The sequence below is a fragment of the Nilaparvata lugens genome, chromosome 5 (assembly GCF_014356525.2).
Source record: "Nilaparvata lugens isolate BPH chromosome 5, ASM1435652v1, whole genome shotgun sequence".
Lineage (NCBI taxonomy): Eukaryota > Metazoa > Arthropoda > Insecta > Hemiptera > Delphacidae > Nilaparvata > Nilaparvata lugens.
Window position 1 is genome coordinate 19380003 of NC_052508.1, and position 27295 is coordinate 19407297.

General features: G+C 37.4%; 1 protein-coding gene across 11 annotated transcripts in view; it reads left to right on the plus strand.

Annotated features, from left to right (window-relative positions):
- LOC111049798 overlaps nt 1–27295 on the plus strand; it is a 67834-nt gene that overhangs the window by 939 nt on the left and 39600 nt on the right. For 3 of the 11 annotated variants that reach the window (XM_039427856.1, XM_039427845.1, XM_039427855.1), the window contains exons 2-3: nt 18838–18967; nt 23101–23377. In XM_039427856.1, coding sequence (XP_039283790.1) covers nt 18838–18967; nt 23101–23377 — 407 coding nt within the window. Of the gene's footprint in view, nt 1–8366; nt 8499–17343; nt 17976–18541; nt 18691–18837; nt 18968–23100; nt 23378–27295 lie in introns of those variants that run through there. The other 8 variants (XM_039427846.1, XM_039427849.1, XM_039427847.1 and 5 more) reach the window with 6 other exon arrangements.

Sequence of the window (27295 nt, forward strand, 5' to 3'; positions counted from 1 at the left end):
CTGTAAAAAATGCTCAGCAAATAACATACATAAAAAATATATGTGGCATAGGCCTTCAGTGATTTGAATGTCAAAATAGACTTCGACCTAACAATTAATAGGCGTTATTGGCCTTAGAATAACACTTAAAAGCTAAGGGTAGCTAATAAATACAATGAGGACAGTCCGGGTTGAATATAGGCGACATGGGCCTTCAATGAATTGAATGTCAAGACAGACATCAATTAGAACGAGTAATAGGCGACAGTGGCCTTCAATGAATCACTTGTAAAGCCAAGGGTAGCTGTCAAATCCAGAGAATTAATAGTTGCTACTATTGAATACAATTATATAGGCGTCAGTGGCCTCAGAAAATCACTTGTGAAGCCAAGGGTAGCTGTTAAATACAAAGAATAATTGCTACAATTGAATACAATTATATAGGCGTCAGTGGCCTCAGAAAATCACTTGTGAAGCCAAGGGTAGCTGTCAAATCCAATGAATTAATAGGCGTCGGTGGCCTTAGTGAATTGAATGTCAAGATAGACATTAATAAAACAATAATGATGCATACGTAAATGAAAATTGAAAGGAACGATTTACATAACCTGAATAAAATTTTGAAGAGGAGATGCGGCCAGGCAGACAGGCAATGACTCCGCAGTACCAACAGGAACAGGACATCAGCAAGCGATGAAGTGATCTGGCCATGCTATGACAAGCATGGAAACGTCCACTACAGCAGGCGAATCCCCCAATGGAAAAGTAGGCTGGAGCGAGTAGAATTTCAAACGAATAATCCGATCTTCAAATTGTGGAATTTTTGGATTGATTTCCAAACAGTAGAGATGATGCACTTGAAAGTTGAGGTTCACGAGGTGAAGCCAATTGTAGAAAAATGGCAACTGAAGCTTACACGAGGTTGTAAATTTAGACAAAGTTTATCCAATTTTAACAGAGTAACTGAGTGAAGAACTCGATGAATAATTGAATCACACTGAAGAATAGAACAAACGAATTAATTTGAAGAATAATTCACACTTTAAAAAGGTTTTGTGAGTCCGATGAATTCAGATGAAAGGTTTAGACCGAAGGCGTAAATGCACCATCGACTATCCACCATTGAAGAAGACACGGAGACGCTGCAAGCCTGCAAGCTACAATGAAAAAGGCAAGCTGCCGGATGTGTTAGAAACGTAGGCAAAGCGCTCGCAAACGAATGGTGAAAAAGTAACAAATATCTAAAAGGTAAGATGCCTAAAGACAAGATTAAATTCTAAAAAATAGAATAGCACAAATATTAAAATTGCAACGGCAAAAAATCCGACGAAAAAGGTACGAATAGAAGTATAGAAAACCAGCTGATAGAGCAGTGGCAAAAAACCGCGACTGAGACGTCACTGGTCAGCGCAGACGCACGAAAGACACAGCGCGCAGACAGACAGACATGATGACGACATGATGTCTACGTAGTAGCGGAACGAATAACAAGTGAAACCGTTCCAATAGATGCTTTGTCAGATTTTACATAAACTGGGCCCCTTGTGTCATACGGGGGTATGGCACAATAAGAAAAAGTAAGAAATATGTAAAATCTGGCAAGGCAATTGGAAATTGAAAACTGGGCCCCATGTGAGAACCAGGGGAAAAGAACAATGAAACCTAAAAATACAACATGAACCATAAGGGCAAGGGGATTAACTAGAATCCTCATCAATGGGAAGAGGTGCTAAACTCGAAATAGCCCTCTTAAAAGTGCCGGAGGGAGTGAGAACAGTGACAACTCGAACCTTGTCGTCCTTACCGGGATGAACTTCAGTAATGTGCGCCAGCTTCCAAGTGGACTGCGCGGAACCAGGATCCTTCAAGATGACAACCGTACCGACCTTCAAATTTTCATAATTGCTTAACCATTTGCCTTTTTTCTGAAGAGTGGTTGAGGAATGGGTCTTTTTTCTGAAGAGTGGTGGAGAAAAAGTACGAGATTTGGGGCCGCCTACACGGATGGAAATAGGACCGGCGTAATCCAAACCACAATTATGAAAGTGAACATTAGCCTGAACGCGGGCCGCAGGTAAACTACCCATGATTTGCTCAGAGCGAAGAGCTGAAAAGCGAAAACACAATATGCAATGCCGCAATACACTTTTGATGGTGCGACGGGTGGAGGGAAACCAAAATCGTTGTCTTACACTGGCCATGGTGGCCTGCACCCCAGCATGACTTATACGACGATGGTGAGCAACAATCAATGCACGAGTGAATTTATGATTGCTAGGCAACAAAATTTGATGTTTGTAATCAAAGGAAGCATTTGCATTTTGCAAACGTCCACCAACTCTGAGCAGAGAATCTGAATGAACAAATGGTGACAAGGCTTTAATAGAACTATTAGGCAATAGCTCCTGATTTTGACGCAATGCCTTAAGTTCGGCAGAGAAAGCTTCTTCTTGAATAGATTTGAAGATACAATTTTCAGCTTCTGAAATTTCAGAGATAGTTAATTGACCAAAACGCGGAGTGACTGAATTTTGTTTTTTACAATTATGAATGAACCGTAGAACATATGCTGTTGTACGAACGATTTTGTGATAGGTGGAGCAACTATTGATTATGCCTGAGATAACATCACTATGAGAAGAAGTAGTAGTTAATACCTGAACTGATTGAGAACTGTTTTCCTGAACTGATTTCTGAAATTGATGAGAGACATCATTTGAAGTTAGAAAATTTGACGTGACCCTACGGGGAGCGGCCACAAGTGAAGCGGGGAGGCACAAACGAGGTGCTGCAATAGGACGAATAGCTTTACAAGGACCAAATATGACCCAACCTAGACTGGTTTTCTGAAGAATGGGAGCATTTTGAGCTAGATATAATTTACCAGGCTGAAGAACAGATGCAAATATGCCAGCACCAAGTAACAAATCTACAGGCTTAGGCTGATCAAACAATGGATCCGCTAATTTAAGTTCAACAGGAATTGAAATTTTAGAAAGATCGATGTTCACACTAGGAACATTAGCTGATATGCTATCAACTACAATACAATTTTCTTCAACCGACCACGAACGATCAGATGAAGACAAGCAAACTGAATGAGAAACAGATGATTTGGTCTTATTCTCACCTACACTATGAATCAAAGTGTCAGAATACAAGGTAACAAGTGACAATTTTTCAGCCAACCTAGTTGACATCAAATTACAATCAGAGCAAGAGTCTAAAAGCGCGGTTGCTTTAATAAATTCCCCACTAGAAGTTTGAACCAAAACCTCGGCAGTAGGTAACAAAGCGACAGTTGATTGCTGTTGCAAACACAGAGACGAAGTGGAGCTCATTGTGACATGAGAGTTCTTCTGAGGCTGTTCTGCATGAGAAACAGCTTGCTTAGTTGTTTCCGCATTCTGAACCATGACGGAATTCAAAACAGCATTCTTACCATTGGAGGGAGCAAAAGATTGAGAATGAATAAGATTTGAAGTTACCTTATCCTTAGAAGTAGGCTGAGTGTCCCGTGATTGAGGATACGACCTATGAAGAACAGTGTGGTGACTCTTGCCACAAAGTGTACACGATTTGTCCGAACAAACATGATTGGGTGCGAAAGGCTTGAGGCAATTATAACATAACCTTTTGTCACGGACAGCATTCCAACGATCAGTAACCTGTAACTTCAATAATTCATTACAACGATTTGGAAAATGACCAACAGAATTACAAAAACTACAAGGTGACATAGAAGAGGTAGTAACCTGCATCCTAGCTTGAACATTTGATTGACTTTGATTGAACTTCGGCTTGCTATGAGCACCAACCGAGTTGGATGTACTTGCTGTACATTTCCTTGATGATGGTTAGCTGAGCTTGAAGCAACAGCTTCCATGATTTTGCATTGTGATTCCAAAAAATTCCAGAATTTATCAATGGTGGAATGTCGTGTATACCAACACTCTTTTCCCATTCTCGAACAGTAGCAGTATCCAACTGCAACAACATTTTGTGCATATACAACAAGTCCTTGATTTGGACTCCAAGTTGAAGCGCTTCGAGCGCGGTAATGTGGGACTTGCAAAAGTCAATGAATGCCCGTAATGATTGCGGACAGTTACGCTTTATGGTAGGCGGAGATTCAATTGCCGTGACGTGCCTGGCAGCAATTAATCTCTTGTTGTCATACCTCTCCCTTAAGAGGTTCCATGCAAGCTGAAAACCATTTTCGTCAGCTTCAATGTGTTCCACTCTAGCAAGAGCTTCACCACTGAGTGATTGACGAAGATAGAAAAATTTCAATGAATCATTAATGTTATCTTGATTACCAATAATATTAGTAAAAGCACTTGAGAATGCTTGCCATTTTGAAAGCTCCCCATTGAAGCGTGGAAGCGGTATCTGAGGCAACTGAAAATTTGCCAAAGGTGCGTTTTGAGATGTTGGCCGCTGGGAAGCACCAGCAGTGGCCTCATTGTTGCGTTGTCTGCTTTCAAAGGCAGTTAATGCAGCGTTTGCCTTAGAGGTAATGGAGATAAACTTATTGAGTATCTCAAAATGAGTTGAAGTGTCCTGTGCTTGCAACTCTGAATTCGATAATTGTTGATGTATCTTATCATACTTAATTCTAAGTGAACCTAGTTCGTTTTTACAGTCAATAGTTGATAATAAGTGGCTTCAGTGTCCACAACATAATCGTTATAGCTGGTTATGAACCAATCTATTTCCTGGTGCAAATTGTCTCTTGTATTGAAAAGAGCAGAAGGCTCAGGAAGTGAATCTTCCTCATGATCAGACATGCTTAAAAATTAACAGAAAAACCTGAGTGAATGACACAATAGTGCACTGTAGCAATGCGATTGCTGCGCCAATAAGCAACCTTGGGCGCTGGTCCAGTACGCAGAGAGGCACGCCTGTGGGTTTGAGGCAAGTTGTATCAAGCTTGCTGTGCGGCGAGTCAAGTAGCGAGCTTGCAAGGCAGTGTGGTATGCCGTGTGTTGTTTTCTCAATGCGCAATAGCCGTCTGTGACCAGTTCAGTGCGGTTCAGTCTCTCAGGGTACAAGATAGTTGATAGCTGGTGCATACACGTCGCAGCGTGCTTTGAGTTGCAGCCAGTACTGAAAATTTGAAACAAGTGTGTGAATGCTTAATATTAAACAATATAAACATACAAAGGTACAATGAAATAAAATATACACTAGAGTGGGACCTAATCATTGGCGTCAAGCTAGACTATTAGGTACACGGTCACTGAAACCCCAATGTTCAATGGACCAAGAAATGGGTAATAAAAATTAACAATTATCCTAGGCAAACTGGGTCAAAGATCCGGCCCGGAGGACCAATTTTTATGACAGAATCCAAGGGCAGGGCAGTGGACTGTGGATGATAGTTGGTATAAATACCTACAAATAAATCTTTGAATTCTGTACATAAAAATACTGATAGCTTGAAGTGTGGTAAGTACGCCAATAAAAGACTAAATGAATCAACAATATAAGATTTAATAATAATAAGATGATAATAGTAGGCAGATGGCCACATACAAAAACAATTGTGTCAAGTATCCTGGGATCAATAAAATAATGATAGGCAGGTGGCCACATACAAACATTGAATCAAATATCTTAAGATCAACAAAATAATAATAGGCAGATGGCCACATACAAAAACAATTGTAAGTAGGTTAAGTCTTTGAATCTTTAAATAATAATAGGCAGATGGCCACATACAAAGGCAATTGAGTCAAATCTTGGGAAAATTACAACATGTGAAATAATGTAGAGAACTACAACATTTAAAAGAAATTAGGTCAATGACATTAATGACCATTGAGGTCTGACAATAACTGCAAAGGTATTAATGATATTAAATTATTAATGATATTGGTATTAATGATATTGCAATAAATGCAAAGGTATTAATAGTGATACCTGAAATGAATATAATTTGAGGGCAATAATGAAAGTTATTACTAAGGTACAATAATAATGATTAAAAAATGACAATAAGCTGTAAAAAATGCTCAGCAAATAACATACATAAAAAATATATGTGGCATAGGCCTTCAGTGATTTGAATGTCAAAATAGACTTCGACCTAACAATTAATAGGCGTTATTGGCCTTAGAATAACACTTAAAAGCTAAGGGTAGCTAATAAATACAATGAGGACAGTCCGGGTTGAATATAGGCGACATGGGCCTTCAATGAATTGAATGTCAAGACAGACATCAATTAGAACGAGTAATAGGCGACAGTGGCCTTCAATGAATCACTTGTAAAGCCAAGGGTAGCTGTCAAATCCAGAGAATTAATAGTTGCTACTATTGAATACAATTATATAGGCGTCAGTGGCCTCAGAAAATCACTTGTGAAGCCAAGGGTAGCTGTTAAATACAAAGAATAATTGCTACAATTGAATACAATTATATAGGCGTCAGTGGCCTCAGAAAATCACTTGTGAAGCCAAGGGTAGCTGTCAAATCCAAAGAATAATTGCTACAATTGAATACAATTATATAGGCGTCAGTGGCCTCAGAAAATCACTTGTGAAGCCAAGGGTAGCTGTTAAATACAATGAATTAATAGGCGTCGGTGGCCTTAGTGAATTGCATGTCAAGATAGACATTAATCAAATAGTAAGTAGGCGTCAGTGGCCTCAATGAGTTGAATGTCAAGATAGACATTAATAAAATAATAAGTAGGCGTCAGTGGCCTCAATGAGTTGAATGTCAAGATAGACATTAATAAAATAATAAGTAGGCGTCAGTGGCCTCAATGAGTTGAATGTCAAGATAGACATTAATAAAATAATAAGTAGGCGTCAGTGGCCTCAATGAGTCACTTGTAAAGCCAAGGGTAGCTGTCAAATCCAATGAATTAATAGGCGTCGGTGGCCTTAGTGAATTGAATGTCAAGATAGACATTAATAAAACAATAATGATGCATACGTAAATGAAAATTGAAAGGAACGATTTACATAACCTGAATAAAATTTTGAAGAGGAGATGCGGCCAGGCAGACAGGCAATGACTCCGCAATACCAACAGGAACAGGACATCAGCAAGCGATGAAGTGATCTGGCCATGCTATGACAAGCATGGAAACGTCCACTACAGCAGGCGAATCCCCCAATGGAAAAGTAGGCTGGAGCGAGTAGAATTCCAAACGAATAATCCGATCTTCAAATTGTGGAATTTTTGGATTGATTTCCAAACAGTAGAGATGATGCACTTGAAAGTTGAGGTTCACGAGGTGAAGCCAATTGTAGAAAAATGGCAACTGAAGCTTACACGAGGTTGTAAATTTAGACAAAGTTTATCCAATTTTAACAGAGTAACTGAGTGAAGAACTCGATGAATAATTGAATCACACTGAAGAATAGAACAAACAAATTAATTTGAAGAATAATTCACACTTTAAAAAGGTTTTGTGAGTCCGATGAATTCAGATGAAAGGTTTAGACCGAAGGCGTAAATGCACCATCGACTATCCACCATTGAAGAAGACACGGAGACGCTGCAAGCCTGCAAGCTACAATGAAAAAGGCAAGCTGCCGGATGTGTTAGAAACGTAGGCAAAGCGCTCGCAAACGAATGGTGAAAAAGTAACAAATATCTAAAAGGTAAGATGCCTAAAGACAAGATTAAATTCTAAAAAATAGAATAGCACAAATATTAAAATTGCAACGGCAAAAAATCCAACGAAAAAGGTACGAATAGAAGTATAGAAAACCAGCTGATAGAGCAGTGGCAAAAAACCGCGACTGAGACGTCACTGGTCAGCGCAGACACACGAAAGACACAGCGTGCAGACAGACAGACATGATGACGACATGATGTCTACGTAGTAGCGGAACGAATAACAAGTGAAACCGTTCCAATAGATGCTTTGTCAGATTTTACACTCATCTTTAAGTGGCCCGATAATACGGCTTGAGGTTAGAGATATTTTCCCACCAAGTTAAATTTGGCTTGCATTCAATCCATACACCTGGATTGTGTTATGTTTAGTTATGGCTGCAATTTTATATGGTCCAGTATAAATATTAAAGAACTTTTTTGTAGTTTTTTCTAAAGCATTCGAGAGTCTATAACTTTTCAAGAGTACTTCATCTCCAACACTGTATTTAAATTGTTTGGATTTGCTATCATGATAGCGTTTTCGTGGGGTCGCTGACCTTTCTAATCTCTGTTGTACTATGTGACAGATATCTGAGTTAGGATAATTTGCAGTGTTAGATGGTGGGAAGTCTATTAATTTCTCAATAAATATTTTGTTTCTTTCTCCAAAAATAACTTCTACCAGTGTATATCCTGTGTTTTCGTTTATACAGTTGTTGAAACACTCTTCAAGGAACGGCGAATATCTAACCCAACTTTGATGTTTTTCAGAGCAGTACGCCCTCATAAATCGCGAGATTTCTGACGGCGCTCTATGGGGTTCGAGCTGGGAGAATATGTGGAAGTTCGAGATGATTTGATGTCAGCCAGTTCAAGTATTCTTTTCCATTGTTTGCTACAGAAGTATGAAGCATTATCTGACAGAATGCGTTTAGGCTTTCCTACTTGTGGGGTCAATTTATTCACTACACAATTTGCCAGGACTTCCCCTGTTAGTTTGCCAATGGGAAAGAGCATGGTGTATTTTGAGAATAGGCATGTTAACATGAATATATATATTTTTCCATATTGTGCCATAGGTAGAGGACCATAAATGTCTGCTGACACTAATTCTAATGGGGCAGTTGGCAATATTGGTATCATTTCTCCCCTGACTTGATATTTTAGATGTTTTGTTTTTTGACATGGGTTGCAGGCTCTTGATACTTTGGCTACCTTTTTGTGCATGCCTTTGAAATAACATGCTTCTTTCAGTGCTCATATCATTTTTCTCACTCCAAAATGACCAATTCTTCCATGGGTTTCTTTAATCACTTCCTCAGCTATCTTTATTGATATGATAATATTTGCCAGTTGTAATTTTGTGGTGTGGTACGGTAAAATAGAAATCCCTGGTATTGTGTATACTGTCATAGGTAATCCAATGGTTCAAATGATCGATTTTCTAATAATTCTAAGATTTGGGATAGTTTGGAGTCTTCTTTTTGTGCGTTCTGAATTCTTCTGGGTGTCAGGGTATTCTTGTAAACTCTAGGCTGAATATTCTCGGGGTATGGCACACTTTCATCCATTTCCATCGCATAGCATTTCAGATTTGTGTCATTACAGTAGGCAGCGTCGAGTTCTTGTGACAGAAAATCAGCTGTTTGGTTTTGCTTTCCTGGTAGATGTGTGAGATCGAGGTCAAACTCCTGTAGAGCGAGAAACCATCTTGACAATCTATCATGGTTTAATTTAGCTGTTTTAAAAAATGTAAGAGCTTTGTGGTAACTGTTGATAAAGACTTTGTTTCCCAGCAACAGTGTGTGGTATTTTTTACAAACTTCTACTATACTTAATAATTCTTTCTCTGTAATTGGATAACGTCTCTGTGCCAGATTTAGGGTTTTACTAAAAAAAATTAATACTCCTTTGTCTCCTTCTACATTTTTCTGAAATATTTCCGCTCCTATGGCGTAATCTGAGCCATCTACATTTATATAAAATGGTTGGCTCTTATCAGGATGACTCAAGACAATTGTTTTGAGGAAAGCTTCTTTTAACTCTCAAAATACTTTCTCTTCCACCTCTGTCCATTTCCATGCTTTGTTTGCTGATAGTACATGACCTAATTGGGCCTTATAGTGTGACATGCAACTGTTGAAACATCTGTAGAATTGAAGAAATCCAATGAATTTTTGTAGCTGTTTGCAGTTAGTGAATGAAGGAAATTTTCTGATGGCTTCCAATTTACTGCTATCTTGGGAGATGCCATTCGGGGTAATGATGTGTCCTAAATACTTGACTTGTCATGCAAAAAAACTCACATTTTGATAATTTCAATTTGAATCCACAATTGATGAGACAGTAGAATACTGTTTTCAGATGTTGACAGTGGTCCTGAATATTCGCTGAAGAAATAAGTCCATCATCCACGTAAAGCGTGCAGAAGTCCGCAACATCCTCTCCTACAGCTTGGTAAAGGTAACAAATAATAATATGGCCATGGCATTCCTCAGTCCAAAGGCTAGGCGGGTGAAGCGGTAATTTCTTCCATTAAATAGGAATGATAAATAATCTCTCGATTCTGGTGCTATCTGGATTTGCCAATAACCTGCGCTTAGATCAATTGTAGAGTATACATTTTTTCCACTAAAGGTTTGAAGCACCTGTTCTATTTGATCAGGACCCTCGCGATCGTCCTCCAAAATGCTGTTAAGCGCTCAGGCATCTAGACACAATCTCACAGTGCCATCTTTTTTAGCAACACATACAATTGGTAGGCTGTACTGGGAGCTTGATGGTTCAATAATCCTGTAATGCAATAAACTCTTGCATTCTATTTATCTCTGCTATAGCTGCCGGACGGTACGTGAATGGGATGGGATAGGATTTTCGGTAATATGCTTCATGAGGCTTGACGTTGAGCCAGCATTCAAAGTATTAGGCCAGACCGGGCTGCTCTGAGAAGACGTCTCTATTTTCAATGAAGACTTTTGCTATGTTGTTTTTTGTATCTGAATCCCACTCGGTACAACAGTTTATTTTTTCCAGTAATCTTTTCAACATTTCTTCTGAGGTGATATCCTTATCAATCACATTATCGCCTGTTGCTGTTAAACTCAACACTTCGAAATGCTCCATGGTTTCTTTGATTTCGTGGATGCCCCAAGTCCTAGGAACGCCTTCCATGTGGTATGCAAATTGTACAATCCGATTTTCTTCAGGGTGTCTTTTTAAACTGGAGGTGGCGAGGGACGGCGACAGTGTGAGTCGGCCACCGCGCCCTGCCAACAGCCTGCTTGGCTGGCTGATGACGGGGGCCGGGGGCAGTCAACGTGTGTAGTGGTCGACAAACTAGGAACGGGCTCGACACTCACTTGGTGCTAGTCCTAGTGTGCTTCCCGGCAGCGCTGGTCCACCATAGGAGACGGAGGGGGTGAGTCCAGTCATTGAGTGTGAGAGACTTGTTAATCTGGAGTCGCTAAATGTCAGTAGACGTAGTCATTTACCCTTTAAAGAGGCTCATAATTTTAACCCCTCAATTAAGTCTAATTCTCGACTGAAAATAATGTTTTGGAACTGTCACGGATTGAGTAATTTGCTTTCAATTGATGGCCGGCAGCGCCAAAGAATCAATTCATTTGTTATAGTTGCCATATCAGAAACATGGGCTTATAATAAGATAAATGATTTAGTTATATTTGATAGTTTTAAAATAGTGGAAAGAGTGGCTATTAGAGATAACAGGCATGGCCGAGCTGTAGGAGGCTTGCTGATTCTTATCAAAGATAATATCAGTTTTGACATTGTTATTGATAGTAGCTGCTTATTGTTTCTGAAGGCGGAAAAAAACGGAAATGGTTTTATTGTTGGTCTCACGTATTTTCGATCAGGTTTCGTGCAAGAGGGTATTCATAGCCTAGAGTGATTATTCGATGAGAATATTATTTCATTTCGTGGGGAGAAACTGCCAATTGTAGTGGGCGGAGATTTCAATTGTAGAATAGGTGACTTAAATTCTTTTGAAGATGAATTTTCATCCAACACTACTAATTGTTTGTATAGCGAAAGGTCCTTGCTAGATAGGAAAATTGATAGCAAGGGTAGGAAACTAGTGAATCTAATGGAGAATGGATTGTTTGTCGTTCTAAACGGTAGAAGTTTTGGAGATGAGCCAGGAAACTATACTTTTATCAATGAAAACGGCAAAAGCGTTATCGATTATGCTTTTATTGATTTGGCACACCTTAATACTGTACGTGAGTTTACAGCTTCAGATATTTCTCTATCGTCTGATCACCTGCCGATTGAGATGGATATTGACTTGGTTGATGATTTAGAAACTTCAATCTTAGAACCTGAGAGCAATAAAACTATTTCTTACAGGCTGGTTTGGGCGGACCGCTGCGCCGAATCATTTAGAGAGGCGTTGTTGCTATCTCCTAGATTGAATTTTCAACTCAATGATACGAATAATTCAATTGATTTAATTTTTGAGAATTTTACAAAATCTACCTGGGAGGCAGCTGACTTATCTGGCATGTATAGGAAACAATTTACTGGTGGCTTTAAAAATGAACCTTGGTCCGACCTTGAGTGCAATGCTTTAAAAAGAGGTGTACACAGGGCATTCAAGTTTGCTAGGTCCAGGATATATGAGGATACAGCTGTAAAAGCATTTATTGATTTGAAGAAGAATTACAGGGATACAACTAAAATTAAAAAAGATTTATATTTAAATAAAGTTAAAGACAACATAAGAAACGTTAAAAATCCCTATGAGTTTTGGACAGCAGTTAAATATTTCAAGGGTGGAAAAAAGCATGTTAACGGTGTTTCTTTGGAATCTTGGTCACGCTTTCTTGGCAGTAAATATGCGGGTGAGAGGGAACAATTGTTTGTGTTAAGTGATGCTAGACACCCCTTTCTGGATAGAGAATTCACTTTGTGAGAGTTAGATCAGGTAATATCTAAATCAAAGAACAAAAGAACAACTGGTGTCGACGGAATACATTATGAATTTTTCAAGGCTCTACCAATGCATTCGAGAGATTATTTGCTAAATTCATTCAATAAAATAGTACATATGAAGGAGGTACCCCGGGAATGGTCTAAGATTGTCATGTTTTTTTCTGTATAAGAAGGGAGATAAGGACAACCCTAATAACTATAGAGGATTGGCAATGCTCAATAATATCACAAAACTTTTCACACATGCATTAGAGATAAGGCTGTCAGAGTGGGCTGATCAATGTCACATACTGCCTGAGTGTCAAAGTGGATTTAGGAGAGGGCGTGGATGTCTGGACAATATATTTGTTTTGCATACAGTTGTTTTCCACCAGATAAAGGTTAGACGCTGCAAACTTTTTGCTTTATTTGTTGATTTCCAATCTGCATTCGACTCTGTTCCTCATGGGCTTCTATGGGACGAGCTTAGGTTGTGTGGAGTCAGCAGTAAATGATAAGGCTGTTGAATGGACTTTATGACAGGGCTTCATTGGTTGTGAGAATTGAGACTTCAGACCCCATTGAAGTTACAAAAGGAGTGTTGCAGGGGTATTCACTTAGTCCATTTTTGTTCTCCGGCTATTCGAGAAATATTGAGTCCTTTTTCAGGGGAAGAGGCTTCCATGGCATTCCATTGAAAAACCAAACTGACATATTGATGTTACTGTTTGCTGATGATATTGTCATCTTTGCAGATAGTGAGGTGGACCTATGTAACAAGCTAAATTGTCTTTCCGACTACTGTGAATCCCTGAAGCTGACTGTCAATATTGAAAAAAACAAACATTGTACCTTTCCATGCTAGGGGCCGCAAAAAAGTTTTATCTTTTCACTATCGAGGTGAGGAAGTAGAGATAGTTAGCAGATATAGGTACCTTGGAGTAGACTTTCATGCGTCGGGTTGCTTCCGGAAATTCTGTGAAGGCTTAATTAGGAAGGCGAGAATTACTGGGGAGTCAGTCGTCCAGGTTCTTCGAAGAGCCAAGTCTGACACATGGGATGCTAAGATGAAACTCTATGATGCTGTAGTGCTGCCTTCGATTCTGTATGGCTCTGAAGTTTGGGGTCTTGGTTGTGTTGACGTTTTGGAAAGAGCACAGTTGTATTTTTCTGAAACGTGTTCTTCTGTTGAATGTCACATCACCGAGTTGGGCGGTACGTTTGGAATTGGGCAGATTAAGGCACAGTCAATTGTATTGAAGAGAACTTTTGGTTTTCTTTTAAGGGTCCTACAGATGTCTGAGTGTAGAAACCCTAAACTCTGTTTCTCGGTGTTGTTGAACTGTGCACTGAAGCAGAACAATATACATGGAGCCTCGAGATGGTTGTCTCTTCTTCAGAAGAAGTGCGGTGATCAGGGTATCGTAATTGCATGGGGAGATAGAGCTGACCTCTTTCACAGGTTGAAAGCTGTACAGGGAATCTTGTTCAGAAATCACGCAGATAGTTTGTATGCGGAAGATGTAGGAGCAGCATTCAGCTCTATGAATTGCCCTCACTATAGAGAATTAAACCCCAATTTCAAGATGGGTAAGCAGCTTGGATTCCAAATGCCCATTGTCAAAGTCCGTTGTATCACTCAATTGCGAATGGCACTAATGTATCTATATACTTGTATGTTAATAATAGAGGTACAAAATTGAACTGTATGCCGAATTGTCCTATTTGTAATATTCGTGAGAGAGAAGATATAGAACATTTCTTAGTACGCTGTCCAATGTATAACTCTATTCGTTCCTACTTTCTTGGCGAATTGATCCAAAATGTTGTGTCAGATGCCTACAAAGTAATGGTACTTCTATCAAATTTGAGTGAGAGGAAAATAAATAGAGTATTCCTTTATGAAGTAAAAGCAATTGATATTCGCTTCTTGATTTGTAGTGTTGATACTTGTGCCTGGACTTTTTAAAGGTGATAAAGAAGATAATTTTGAATAAAATTTAGAATTTAGAAATAGGCCGACACATCTAGAAAATACCTGAGTCTATACCTAATTCATGCAGGTGAACGGGCTAGAGTCAAGAAAACTTCAATTAATCTTGCCATGCCTGATTTAATAGGTTTATACTATAGAATAACACTACAATTTGAAATAAATGAAAAATACAAACAGCTTCAATAAACATTGGCAACTAAAATCGAACAACAGAAACAACAATTTCATGTTACTTTGTTGACATTCTTCATCTGATTCGGGGGCGCATTACTATCCCCGTTTAGATAGCAATACGTCACAAAACCAAACAATATCAGTCATCAAATAACAAGTTAATTTCAACATAAAATTACTCAAGAAAGAAAAGCCCGTTGAACCCAAGTTTCGTCGATAGTAACCCATATAACCCATTTCATAATAATTTTGAATCCCCACTTTTGATTGACATTCTCGAATGAACCTTTGTTTCACTACACTGCACTTTCGTTGGTCTGTACGTTGCTTTATCGTCGGGGTTACAGTACCTTGTTTTTGTTGGTGAACTTTTACCAGTTGAATTTGGCTTGACGGCGACGTCCTCTTACGTCCCTAGACCTGTCGTCTGAACGGGTGTCTTGAAGCGGTGTTACATAAAGTTGTGAAACCAAAGGGGTGGTAGTACAAGAAGTTGGTTTGGGGACACACATGAATCGCTGTAAATAAATGTATTACAGCATTAATTTCTAACTCTTCCTACAATTTATCAAAAGCTAAAACAGGAGTTCATTCTGTTATTCAATTTAGATTTTATCTTGACGTTCTGATTTCATTCTCAAAATTTAACAGATTTAAAACAAATTTACTTGCCAGAGTGTCATTAATATACAATGCAACATTTATGAAAACACCTGTAATAAATTAATATAATGCTTTTAGAAAATGAATACTTCATTAATTATGATGTTAACTTTTATATAAATTGATATAATACTCTTAGGAAAGGAATAATTCAGATTGAAATGATGCTAACTTATATGATATTTTTCGTTTGGTTTGCAAAATCAAATATAATTTTTCATATAGTAGCTTGACTAGTATTGTTGGAAACTTGTGCGCTAGCCAACATTTATTAATATTAATTTCATGGAAAAGAAAAACTTTCTTCTTTGCCTATTAAGATTTCTATCATAAAAATTTACTAAATTATTCGAAAGCCTTAATGACATAAGAAAACAGAGTCTGAAAAAATATAAAATTATAAAATGTCATAAACTCAATATGAACATAATCTTAAAAATTTCATTCCAATTTAAAGGCTATCTTCCTGACTTTCAGCAATACTCTACGATAATATATTCCCAGAAACAATAACTCAAATGTAACGTAACTGAAAACTTTCTATACTTCTTTAGAAAAAAAATTTATAATTATCTTCCATCACTAATAAAATCAAAAGGATTATTCTCAATCAATATTATTAACTTGAAAAATAACAGGCTTAATTAATTCAATACTCTTATGGAAGTTTCAATCAATTAAATTCCCTAAATTATATTTTAACCTTATTTTACGTACCTTAGCGGTTATTTGAAGAAATAATTATTCGTACATGATGAAGAAACACAATTAAACCTTTCAGGACATGGCACTACTAGAAAATTTAAACATTAATAAAAATAAAACTAGCTCCTACATTAACTAATTATATAAACTTATAAACTTGCCCAAAAAGGGGGAAACATAATGACTACATCTTTACTCTCGTAGTGCTCCTAGCAAAGTGTCGTCCGAAACGTAATCTGGTCTCGCGACTGGGGAATCCCCACTACTGTATTTAGAAACAGGTCTCCTATTGGGCGAAGGGAATCAATTTGACCAATCGTCGCGTGGCTTCTAGAGCCTTTGGACCAAATAGTAACTGCAAAATCGGTAGTTTGTTATAATTTCATTGCTTGCTGTTTTCCAACTTATCGCACTCTATGTGGCGACAGGAAGGCTAAGTTTTAGAGATAATTCCATAATCTACATTCCTCAACGACTCGGAGCCACAATTTTTAAATATCTATCATGGGAAACTAGAAGTCATGGCCGTTCATAATAGAGAGAGAGAAAATAATTTATTTCGCTAACTCACTTACAATAATGGCTCTAGTCTATTGCGTATTAAATTTACTATTATAACTTGGGAAAAGGCCTGAATTAAAAAGAGTGCTCGGCACATACTTAAGTACGTGATTTCACAAGTGGGATTTCCTGTAACTCAAATAAAATATGTGTGATGATTGTTATTGCATGCCCCAAGTAAATTAATCACATTTTGTTTGGCTTGAAAAATTGAATTTCCACCCAAGTTTAGTGTAGTCTTATTGTAAGTCAAGTAATTCGTTCTGACTTAACTACCATCATTATGCTCATTAGAATGCCTGTAAGTTTATTCAATAGCTTGAAATCTTGTAGTTAAAATTATTAAGTAATGTACCTGTCCTAAAGTACCTGTACCAATCCAAAGTAGTATTATAATGTAATGTTAATGTTCCTGTAAATTTTGGTAATATGCTATGAAGTATAATTATTGTTATATTGCTGTGTTATTCAAGTATTTATTTAAATTATAATATTATTCCATTGATGTCTTGATACAATATTTCATGTTATAAATTTTCAGTTATGCAGTAATATTCTATAAGTCTTGATTGTTTGATAATCCACATGGAGTGGAGACATAGAGAGTGAAATCGTGCTCTCTCACGAACTGACACTTTACTTTAGAATTCCTTTCTATTGGAGGTTATTGTTGGAATTATAGAATAATTGTGCATGTACCTCTATTTAACTGTATTTCTGTATTTGTATGGCTGGTCCGTGAACAAATTATATGATTATTTATTTATTTACATGAATTTTAACAGTGAAACATTTAAAACGGAAAAAATAACAAATAGGAGATACAAATGACTCTCCATTGGAATGCTCAGTTCATCTCTCTCTTTCTCCTCCTTCTTCTCCGAAATTGAGAAGCAAGGCTTGGGGAAGAAAAGGTCACATGACCAGTAAATGACCAATCACTGGTCAGGAAAAACCAATCTACCAATAGGATGGCTACAATAAAGAAATGTGCTCGGATGTGCCATATAGAATAAATGAATGATTTTACAAATAAAAACGAGAAAACAAGCAAAACAAATATAGGGGAACAATGAGCAGATTTTTCAGCAGGTCGGAGTGTACAATAAACAATAAAATAAAATTGAAAATCGAAGCAAGCAGTCAACAATCAGAAACAGACACGCCGGTAATCAGCTGACTGATAAGGTAGCCGGCTCAGTTTGCATTGATAAACTTACCCTTATTGTAAACAAACATTCATTATGCTGTTTTAGGTTATTCGAAAACCATTTACAATTGTTTGTGAATCTGGATCTTAATAAATGAATAAATCATAGATTTTGTTGTTATTTCAACAGCCAATAAAGGTGGGTAGTCGTAATTTTTAGCTTATTACTATAGAAAGTTGCTTATCAAAACTGTTTGGCGAATCTCACCGTGACAACATGTACCATGATCTTTCCGTAGTGTGGACGACAATATTCAGTCGTCCCAGCCTAGCTCCAGCAGGTTGTTTTATACGCTGTTTCACATCATTCAACAACTGATAGTCACAAAAGGAATGTCTCGTCTAATGTATCTTGAATACATTCTAGTCTTGTCCAAGGAAGAATAGAGTAAAATGGAATAAAGTAGAATTGTATAATTTGTACATTGGCCTTGTCCATAATACAAATTTTAGTGTGGATGCTAGATGAGAGCAGACTTAAGCCAGTTACACACATATATTTTAGGACGTTCGACCTTTTGCCCTTCCTACGAATTCTACCAGATTAAACGGAACTTGACTAACCTCATCTAGAATCTAATAGAATTTATAAGGATGGCAAAAAATCAATGAGTGTGTCACTGGCTTTAGTGTCTTTAGACAGTAAGTCGTGCGGTTGGATTTACTAGCATTTATTTAGCTTTATAGCTTACCTTTTTGTTCTAGCATCATCAGAGATGCAGTGATTTGCTATTACGGTGTTATCTTCGAAGAAAGATCGTCAACTGCTCAGACATTTTCCGAATTTCAAGATCTACTTATGGTTTTTGCTGCTCTTTCGACTATTTGGATAACAAGGATTTACTTTTGAATTTGTGAGTATCTAAATCTATATTTGCTTGAGAGTGAAGGCAAAATTTGAGAAAGTAGCTCTATGAACGCACCAGCATTATGCATTGGGTACTTCACTTCAATAATATCGACTAGTGGTAGTGTGCTTGACTGAAAAATCCATTTTCCAGTAATCCCCCTCTAAGAGATCGGATGTTGAACACATCGATGCAGTATGGTTTCGAGGATGGGATGACTTTGTTACTGAATCTGTCATCACACGATTCCGTTTACAGTATGTTTTCCAGGAATGTAGCAACCGTAAGTATCCTTTCAATTATATTTTAATATTTCGAGCTTAGCATATAGGCTATTCATCGAATTTGAACATGATATTTGGCAGCAGAATAATAAGTTTCATTTGAGTCAAGCAATGATCAAAAACGTTTTATGTTCTTCATACATTTTGATCGGGCTACTTGGAAGTTCAATCACATATCATTACTATTACCTTTTTTCATTTTTTTCTGAGCACAAAAACATTCTTAAGAAAGATTTGAAGATCATAATACAGGCCTGAAATCGAGGAATTGTACCACACAACAATAATTAGCATTTGCTGAACACCTTTTAAAAGTAGAACTCTGAATCGATTTTAGAATGAATTACAAACAATTTCTGCAAATCTCAGATATGTTTAAAAAGCATTAACATTCTTTTAGAAAAGATCTCTTTAAACAGCCAAGTATTCAACCAGTTGTAATTTAAGTAGGCTAAATAATACTAAGTTTATGTTTGATTGACACTTTCTTGTTAATTATTTACATGAAAATTAAGAATTAAATACTATTTTACTATTTTTATTTTCCTTGCTCTACCTAATAGGTACCATATAGGTAAGGGAAGTATTGCTTTCCAAAAAAAACATTAAGGTATCCCAATTTCAAGTTCCCTATACGATTCAAGGTCCTTTGAGTCCAAAATAGCTATTTATGTATTAAGAGCGTAATGCGCGACTTTATCGCTCGCACAAAACAGTTATCACGCGACGCAAAGCAGAGCGTGATAATTTTGCAAGAGCGATAAAGAAGCATTATGTGCGAATTACATAAAAAATTTTTTCTACAACTGCCCAAACCTGTTAAATTACTTATATCGGCGGAGTTACAATTACCGTTTTTTTTAGGTTAAGATCTGACCTTTTGGTGAGCTGCTTACCATCATCTGATTGGCGAGCGTAAAGAAACTCTTCTGCGCATGCACGAATGATTTGCGAGCGTAAAGAAAATTTACTGCGCATGCGCGGATGGTTAGTGAGCGAAAAAGTAGATTCTCCTCAGAAATAAGCTGTTTTACGAGGAGAATTGAGTATGTAAATTCTTTTTTTACGCGCAGTTGTAGAAAAATATTATTTTTGGGTGTTTTGGTGTGTGCGTGTGTGTGTCTGAACATGATAAATCCATTCCTGATTAACTTGAAATGTACTTGAAACCTAACGGTCCTTATACCATGAGCATCCGATAATAAGAAATTCAATAGAATTCATTTCCAAATAGCCATAAATATGGCGGATAAGAAGTAAAATATCTTGTTTCTCACGGTTTTCTCAATAAAATGACTGATACGATTTCTTTAAATTCATACCCTGGAAAATGCTATTCATGGCCCTATCAAATGACATGATTCTCATTTATGGAGAAATTGCAGGAGCTCCACAACATTCTTGAGTTCAATGGATTTTGTTGAAAGAGTTATCAAAGTTTTGTTTCTCAAGAAAACCTTGACCAAATTTTTGCAAATTGATTCAATCAGCTAGCGTAACTTTGTTAGCTCTATCAGATTTTTGTAGCATTCCTCCTCGTACATTAGGTAGGTGGGCAGATGTAACCGTTTATTAAAAAAAACATATAGTCATAACATTCTATCTGCAGAACAACTATTTTGGCGACGTTTACAAAAATCATCTCCCGTTCTAGTCATCGAGCTCAAAATAAGATTGATTTTTGATATTGATGGGTCTAGTTCAGTCACAGGTTGGTGCTAGCAAAATTAATTATTGTAGTTCTGATTTTTCATATGCTGCTTGGATACATAGAAGGATTCCCTAACTAATTTTTCCATGCAAAATATTCCCTTGTGCTGGGTACAGGTTGCCTCAAAGACCTCGAATTTTATGTTCCTTTTTCAGTTTTCAGTGATTTACAAAACCAACCATCAAACAGGAACCATTCTCGTCTTTCTTTTAGATTTCGAATGAAATGAGATTATTTCAAACCTTCTATCTTCAATGAGTAGCCTACTGAGTTCCATTTTTTAAAAAAAGAGACATATCGGAAAAATCAAAATTTCAAGGAATCATCATTCTCAATCGACTATATATCTTCCGAGTATCACTATTTTTGAATGTACGATTCAGAATTGCTGTGGCCCCAAATTTGTTTTCAAAAACCTGAGACCAGATAGACCGCTCTATCTCAGATACATTTCCTTGAAATGAAGAATTAAAAGATTATTAAGAAATATACTGTTGCCTATTCAAGAAGTGAAATAGAAATGATAATAGCTGGAATAAGCAAATTTATGGCCAAAAAATCACTAATAACAAAGTAAATTTCATTAATGAATAAATTATAATCATTATTATAATCGAGTAACATGACTGTAAAAACAGAACTTATATCGGGTAAAATTACAATTACAACAAGGGAGTTCCGATGCATATACACATCTGCAGGAGCACGAGTATGTACATAGCACATACCACAGCAGTAAAATATATAATATATCATGGCAAGGAAAGTAGGGTGAGTGTGTCACACCAGATTCTCAACATATATCTTTATCATTCACGTCATTTTTTAGCAATTTTCATGTGAATGAACAAAACAAACATAACAAAAAAAACAATCGTTTATTTTGTTCATTCACTTGAAAATGGCATTGAAGTTGGCACATGTCGTTAATTTGAAAAAAAAATTTAAAAAGCATCTCATTGATTTTCAATTCTCTATGTTTTTATTTCAATTTCTTGCTTTTTCATGAAAGCTGAATCAATTTTCTGAATATGTGATCATTGGGTCATTCGATGCTCTGCAATACAATCTCAGGAATAAGTTGAATTTATCATTCAATGAGCCTTCAACTTGAATAGAGACCGGTCCCAATTAATTCGAATAATTGGATTCTACTACATGTTAATAATTATTCGATTAAGGACATAACAGTGGAAATGAAACACACACAGAAGAATAATTCCTTCCTATCCAGTCACACTGATCAGACAAAACGTTTTTTTTTATTGATCTTTGAATAATAATTGGTAAGGATTAAATTGAAGGTTATTTTTCACAAAAGGATTCAGGATCTGCTTTTGCACTTCCATTTGAACTCTTTGGCACTAAACTAATTCGTGTGGCTTTCTGCGTTGTAGTCTTCTTACTCCATGCACGTTGAGCAGCTGTATTGCTTCCACGTTCACATGTTGATCAAGTCTTTTCTCATGTTTTTCTGCAAATCTCTGGATTTCACTGATGACTGTCGCCACTCCCAGGTCGTGGTCGAGATCAGAGTTCCTGATGTACCAAGGAGCGTCTACACAACTTCTGAGTACTTTATTCTGGAAGCGCTGGATGATGTCGATATTAGATGGTCGGGTGCAGCCCCAGAGTTGAATTTTATAGGTCCACACCGGCTTGAGAATATGCTTGTAGAGAAGCAATTTGTTATAATTTGACAACTTCGATTCGATGTCCTCCCAAAAGTAGCCGGTACATTTTCTTGAATTTTATGCCAAGTTGTTCTCTTTTCTTCTTCACATGCTCCTTCCACCTAAGCTTGGCATCATGCCTAGATACTTTGTAGTGTTGGAGTAGGGTACAATATTACCATTGAATGTTAAGGGGATATATTGAACTCTTTTGTTTGTGAAGTTGACTTGAACTGACTTTGCCTTATTCAATTTTATTGAATAATTATGATTAATTTTTGTTCACTTGTCAGTTAAGGAAAGAAAACCGTTTTGGATTGCGAAATGGATTTTTATATTATTCTTCACCTTACAATGTTGTATTTAGGGAATTGTTCACTGTCTGTCGTAAGTTGAATACTCCAATAATGCATAGATTTATATACCCTAGACACACAACTGGTAAAAGAATGCAATGAAGTCTCTTCAAAGTTATTGAGATAGAATGAGTGCACTTAATGCCTAGTGCCCAGCACTGTTCGTCCATATTGATAACTCACTATAATAAAACTTCCCTCCATGCTATCCCAGTATTGGAATCCACATTCTACCACGGAAAAATTCGAATGCTCCTTCTTTTCTTGTACAATGTATATTATATTTGTGATTTTTAAAGAATAATTTAGCATGAATATGATTCAAAATGGATAATTATTCCAATTTGATTTTTGTATCAAGTCAATGAAATTTGAATTCTTTCATTTCGCAGGTCATTTTGCATTCCCCAAAGGATTTTCCATCATTCAATCATCATAGAGCATTCATAACAGCTGGAACGGAAACTTTCTACAAATACTCAACTTCGGCCATGATTGCTGGACAAAGTGTAGAATATCTTGATCCATCAACGAGACAATGCTACAGTCATGATGAGGTCAAATTGAAATTTTTCGACCATTACACTTTGGAAAACTGTTTTATTGAAGCGGACATGGAAGCTTTTATAGCAAAATGCGATTGTTTGCCTCTAGAACATCCAAATCCAGGTATGCTCGTATTTTCATTGCGGATGATGCCAGCATGTGCATTTTGCTTGTGCGTGGGTAATGGGAAGTGTGAGGGTGATTTGATGTGAAGCTGAAACGTTCATGCCTACAAGTGGAATTCGAAACCTACGACCAGGTAGCGCTAGGAGGCTAAAGGCTGTAACGCCTTTAGGCTCTACGCGCTACGCCTCCAAAATTGAAAATCACCTGGTTGAATACTTATAACTAATAGCATCTGAGTAAGTTAGAATGCACTTATTGCGTTATTCAACTGTAGATTCTCAGATGTAATGTGTTGAGTAACAATATTATCCAATCTCATTACTCACCAAAGCATGCTCACCTCCTTTAATGCTGATATTAATTTGAGAAGGGTGCTTCCTGTGTGCCTTGAGATTTAGCATAGCCACCTCTAATACAGAGGTATTAGAGGTGGCTATGGATTTAGTTGTCATGACTTTTCTGGCAGCCTTAGCTCTTATAAGAGTACTTCCATAATCACTGATGGCTGAAATTCGAGGAAGTTGTGGTGCATGAGTAATCCATGACAAAATATTCGAAATCTACATCTGTGAAAATGTTTTGGTTATCTTTATTGAGACTAGTATAATGAGGAAAACCCATGATGAAAATTCGATAAAGCAGGCAAAAACATAGAAAACAAGATGGTCACCAAACTATTCAGTATTTGTTATATTGCTTGTAAAATTTTATAAATGCTCAAGATGTTCCGCAGTTGTTTCAACAAACTTGTTTCCAAAATGTTGTCTGCAAGTAGTGTTGATGTAATTTAAGCTCCACTCTGAAACTTATATTTGAATAGTCATAACAGAAATGTCCAACCTTTTTTCATCAAAGGCCACATTCCCAATTTTACAATTCTATTGATCAAAATTTTAATTTTCCATTTATATTAGAATTCAAAGTATCTAGAATACAATATAGCATAAAATGAATAGAATGTATTCTATTACTACTGGAAGGATAAGGGAAGTTCTGTTAAAAAGTCTTGAGGGAAGAAAATTAAATATCTTAGAATTATTATAGAACAAAAATGTCCTTTAAATCAATTGAAATCAATCGATTTCTTCCACGGGGTGCTCCTAGAGGCAGTGTTGTTTCTTTGGCGTCTCCTCCTTGCACTATTATATTTTCTGTGCTTATTATTGATTGTGACGATTTAATTTTGCGATGCTTGTCTTTTATATGCAACTCCTTGAATGAATGAAATTTGAATGATTGATTGATTCCAGATACATTGGTAGAATGTATCGGTTAGTTATATATAAGTCATCTTCAGGTTGTTATGTGGTTCAGCCCCAGTCATTTGTTTGATATTGCTGAAGTTGGCTCCCACACATCCATATACATCTATATACTCGTACATTGTTATAATGTATGTTTGCGATCGGCTCAGTGAGAATATTTTTCCATAAGTTCTGGCTGAACTGTCCTCACTCAGCCTTCACCAGCTCAATGCAAACTCATCAAGTCTTCAACAATATTTTTCATCTAATATGCTAAGGTGGTACAGATATTCGCGCCTAGAACATGCTCCGCACTTGCTCCGCAATCATGAATGTTACGCGAGATGTTACACAAAGGTTTGATAGAGGTTCGAAATATGTTCGAAGGATGATCGCGCGCTTGTCGTATTGTTGACTTCGCTACAACCTAACCTCACAAAAATGTGAAACGTTCAATCCAGCTGATCCGGTGACAAAACAAAATAAAATATTCTGACCAGGGGATTTCTAGGTAGCATAATTATACATTACCTATGTTTATTTATCATGTTTATATAATAAATTGATGATAATTATTATGTTTGTTGCAAAAAAGGTTATGTCTGTCAATGTTTTGAAAGGTGAAAGACATGGTTGGGTTTTTGGCTTTTTTCTTCTAAATTCTAATATGCTGGTACCTATTATCAAAAATGTTTCTATAATTTAACATGATTTAATTTCAATGCTGCATGTGTTAATGTTGAACATTTCTGCTTGGAGGGTGAGCATGAGTTTGCATGTGTGACTTTGGGGCATGTTAACATGTACATAATTGTAGTGTATCGTCCACCATCAGGCAATCTGGGTGGCTTCTTTCAGGCCTTGGAGGATATGATTATTATGCTTAAGAGGCTTAACCGAGGATTTGAATTTATAGTTGGGGGGACTTCAACATCAATGTCTTACTGAGTAACAATAAAACACGTGACTTTCAGAATCTGTTAAGATCTCTGAATCTATATCTGACAATCCATCAACCTACTAGAATGGATGCTTGCCTTCACAATGTTGCCTCCAGTCTAAGACTGAATGATAATTTATGGTCAAGCGTGGTGCATTATGAGTTGGGTGATCATGAGGCAATCAAGTGTATGGTGATTCCCATCTCCAGGGCAAATAATAGTATAGCAAGTGGACCTAACCAGTTGTCTATTTGTACTAAAACAAGATTGATTACAGAGAACAAAGTTAGAATGTTTTGTGATGGACTGAGAGATGTGAACTGGCTGATGCTCCTTCAGCATGTCGATGCAGAATCCAACTTCACAGCATTCTTTGATTGCTTTCTGGGAATGTTCAATCAGTGCTTCCCACTTATTAACTTTAGGAGCAAAAGAAGAAAGGCATCACCATGGATAAGTAGAGAACTGTTGAATCTTAGGGATATTGTTCTCATTGTTTATGAGAAATACAGAGTTGATGGCTCAAGGCTTTCAAAGTTGATCTATACTGATCTGAGAGATCATTACAGGCTGGAGGCTGAGAGAGCCAAGCTATCATACAATGCTGATCGTATTAGTAGAGCACCAAACAGATGTCTTGCAGCATGGAATGTCATTCGTGATGAGCTGCGGTCTTCTGTGCCAAGGGAAGTTCCGCTCTCTCCAGATGTTCTCAACAACCACTGGATTGGTTCTGTTGAGCAAATAGCAGCAAGGATGACATCACCTGTGACCTTGCCAGCAACAGCAGAATCGCTGACATCACCAACATCAGTGCCAGTGACAGCCTCTTCACTGGCACCAGCATCTCTGACAACACCATCATCAACTCCAGCATCACTGATGGCACCATCATCGGTGGCATCATCATCAGCAGCGTCAGCATTAACATTGTCATTGTCGGTGGCATCATCGTCATCAACATCGGGACCAGTGACAGCCTCTTTACCGGATCCAGCATTGTTGACAGCACCATCATCGACTCTGGCATCATCATTGACAGCATCATCATCGACATCGACATCAATAACAGCCCCTTTGCCGACACCAACATCACCAGTTCAAGGGATGGCTACATCAGTGGCACTGCCTGTGTTCCATCTTATGCGGGTTCGGCAGCCACCCACAGCTACACTGGTGTGGCACAGTGTCACATGCGAGGATGTCCTGTGAATCACCATGGGCCTCAAGTGTTCAGCAAGCAAGGACATTTATTGTATGTCAAGTAATTTCTTTAAACGTATTATTAAGTTTATATTGATCCCTTTGACTCAATGTATAAATGAGTGTCTAGCTCAGAATGTATTCCCAGATGAGTTGAAGTTGGCAAGGGTTGTACCAATTTATAAGAGGGGTTCTCGCTTGGATCCTAATAACTATAAACTAGTCTCAATTTTGCCAGTTCTGTCAAAAATATTTGAGATCATAATAGCTGGCCAATTGTATGAGTTCTGTGAGCTGAATGGTCTGTTTGCTGACACTCAGTTTGGATTCAGGGCTGGACGGTCGATAGTGGGCGCTGTTGAATGTATAATTAAAGAGATATGTGATAGTTTTGAAGGGGGGAGCCTTGCTGGGCTGACGCTATGTGATCTCAGCAAGGCTTTTGACACCCTGGATCATGAAATCTTGCTGTCTAAGTTGATTCTCTATTGTGGTGGGTGGCCCTCTCCAACTTCTGCACTCATACT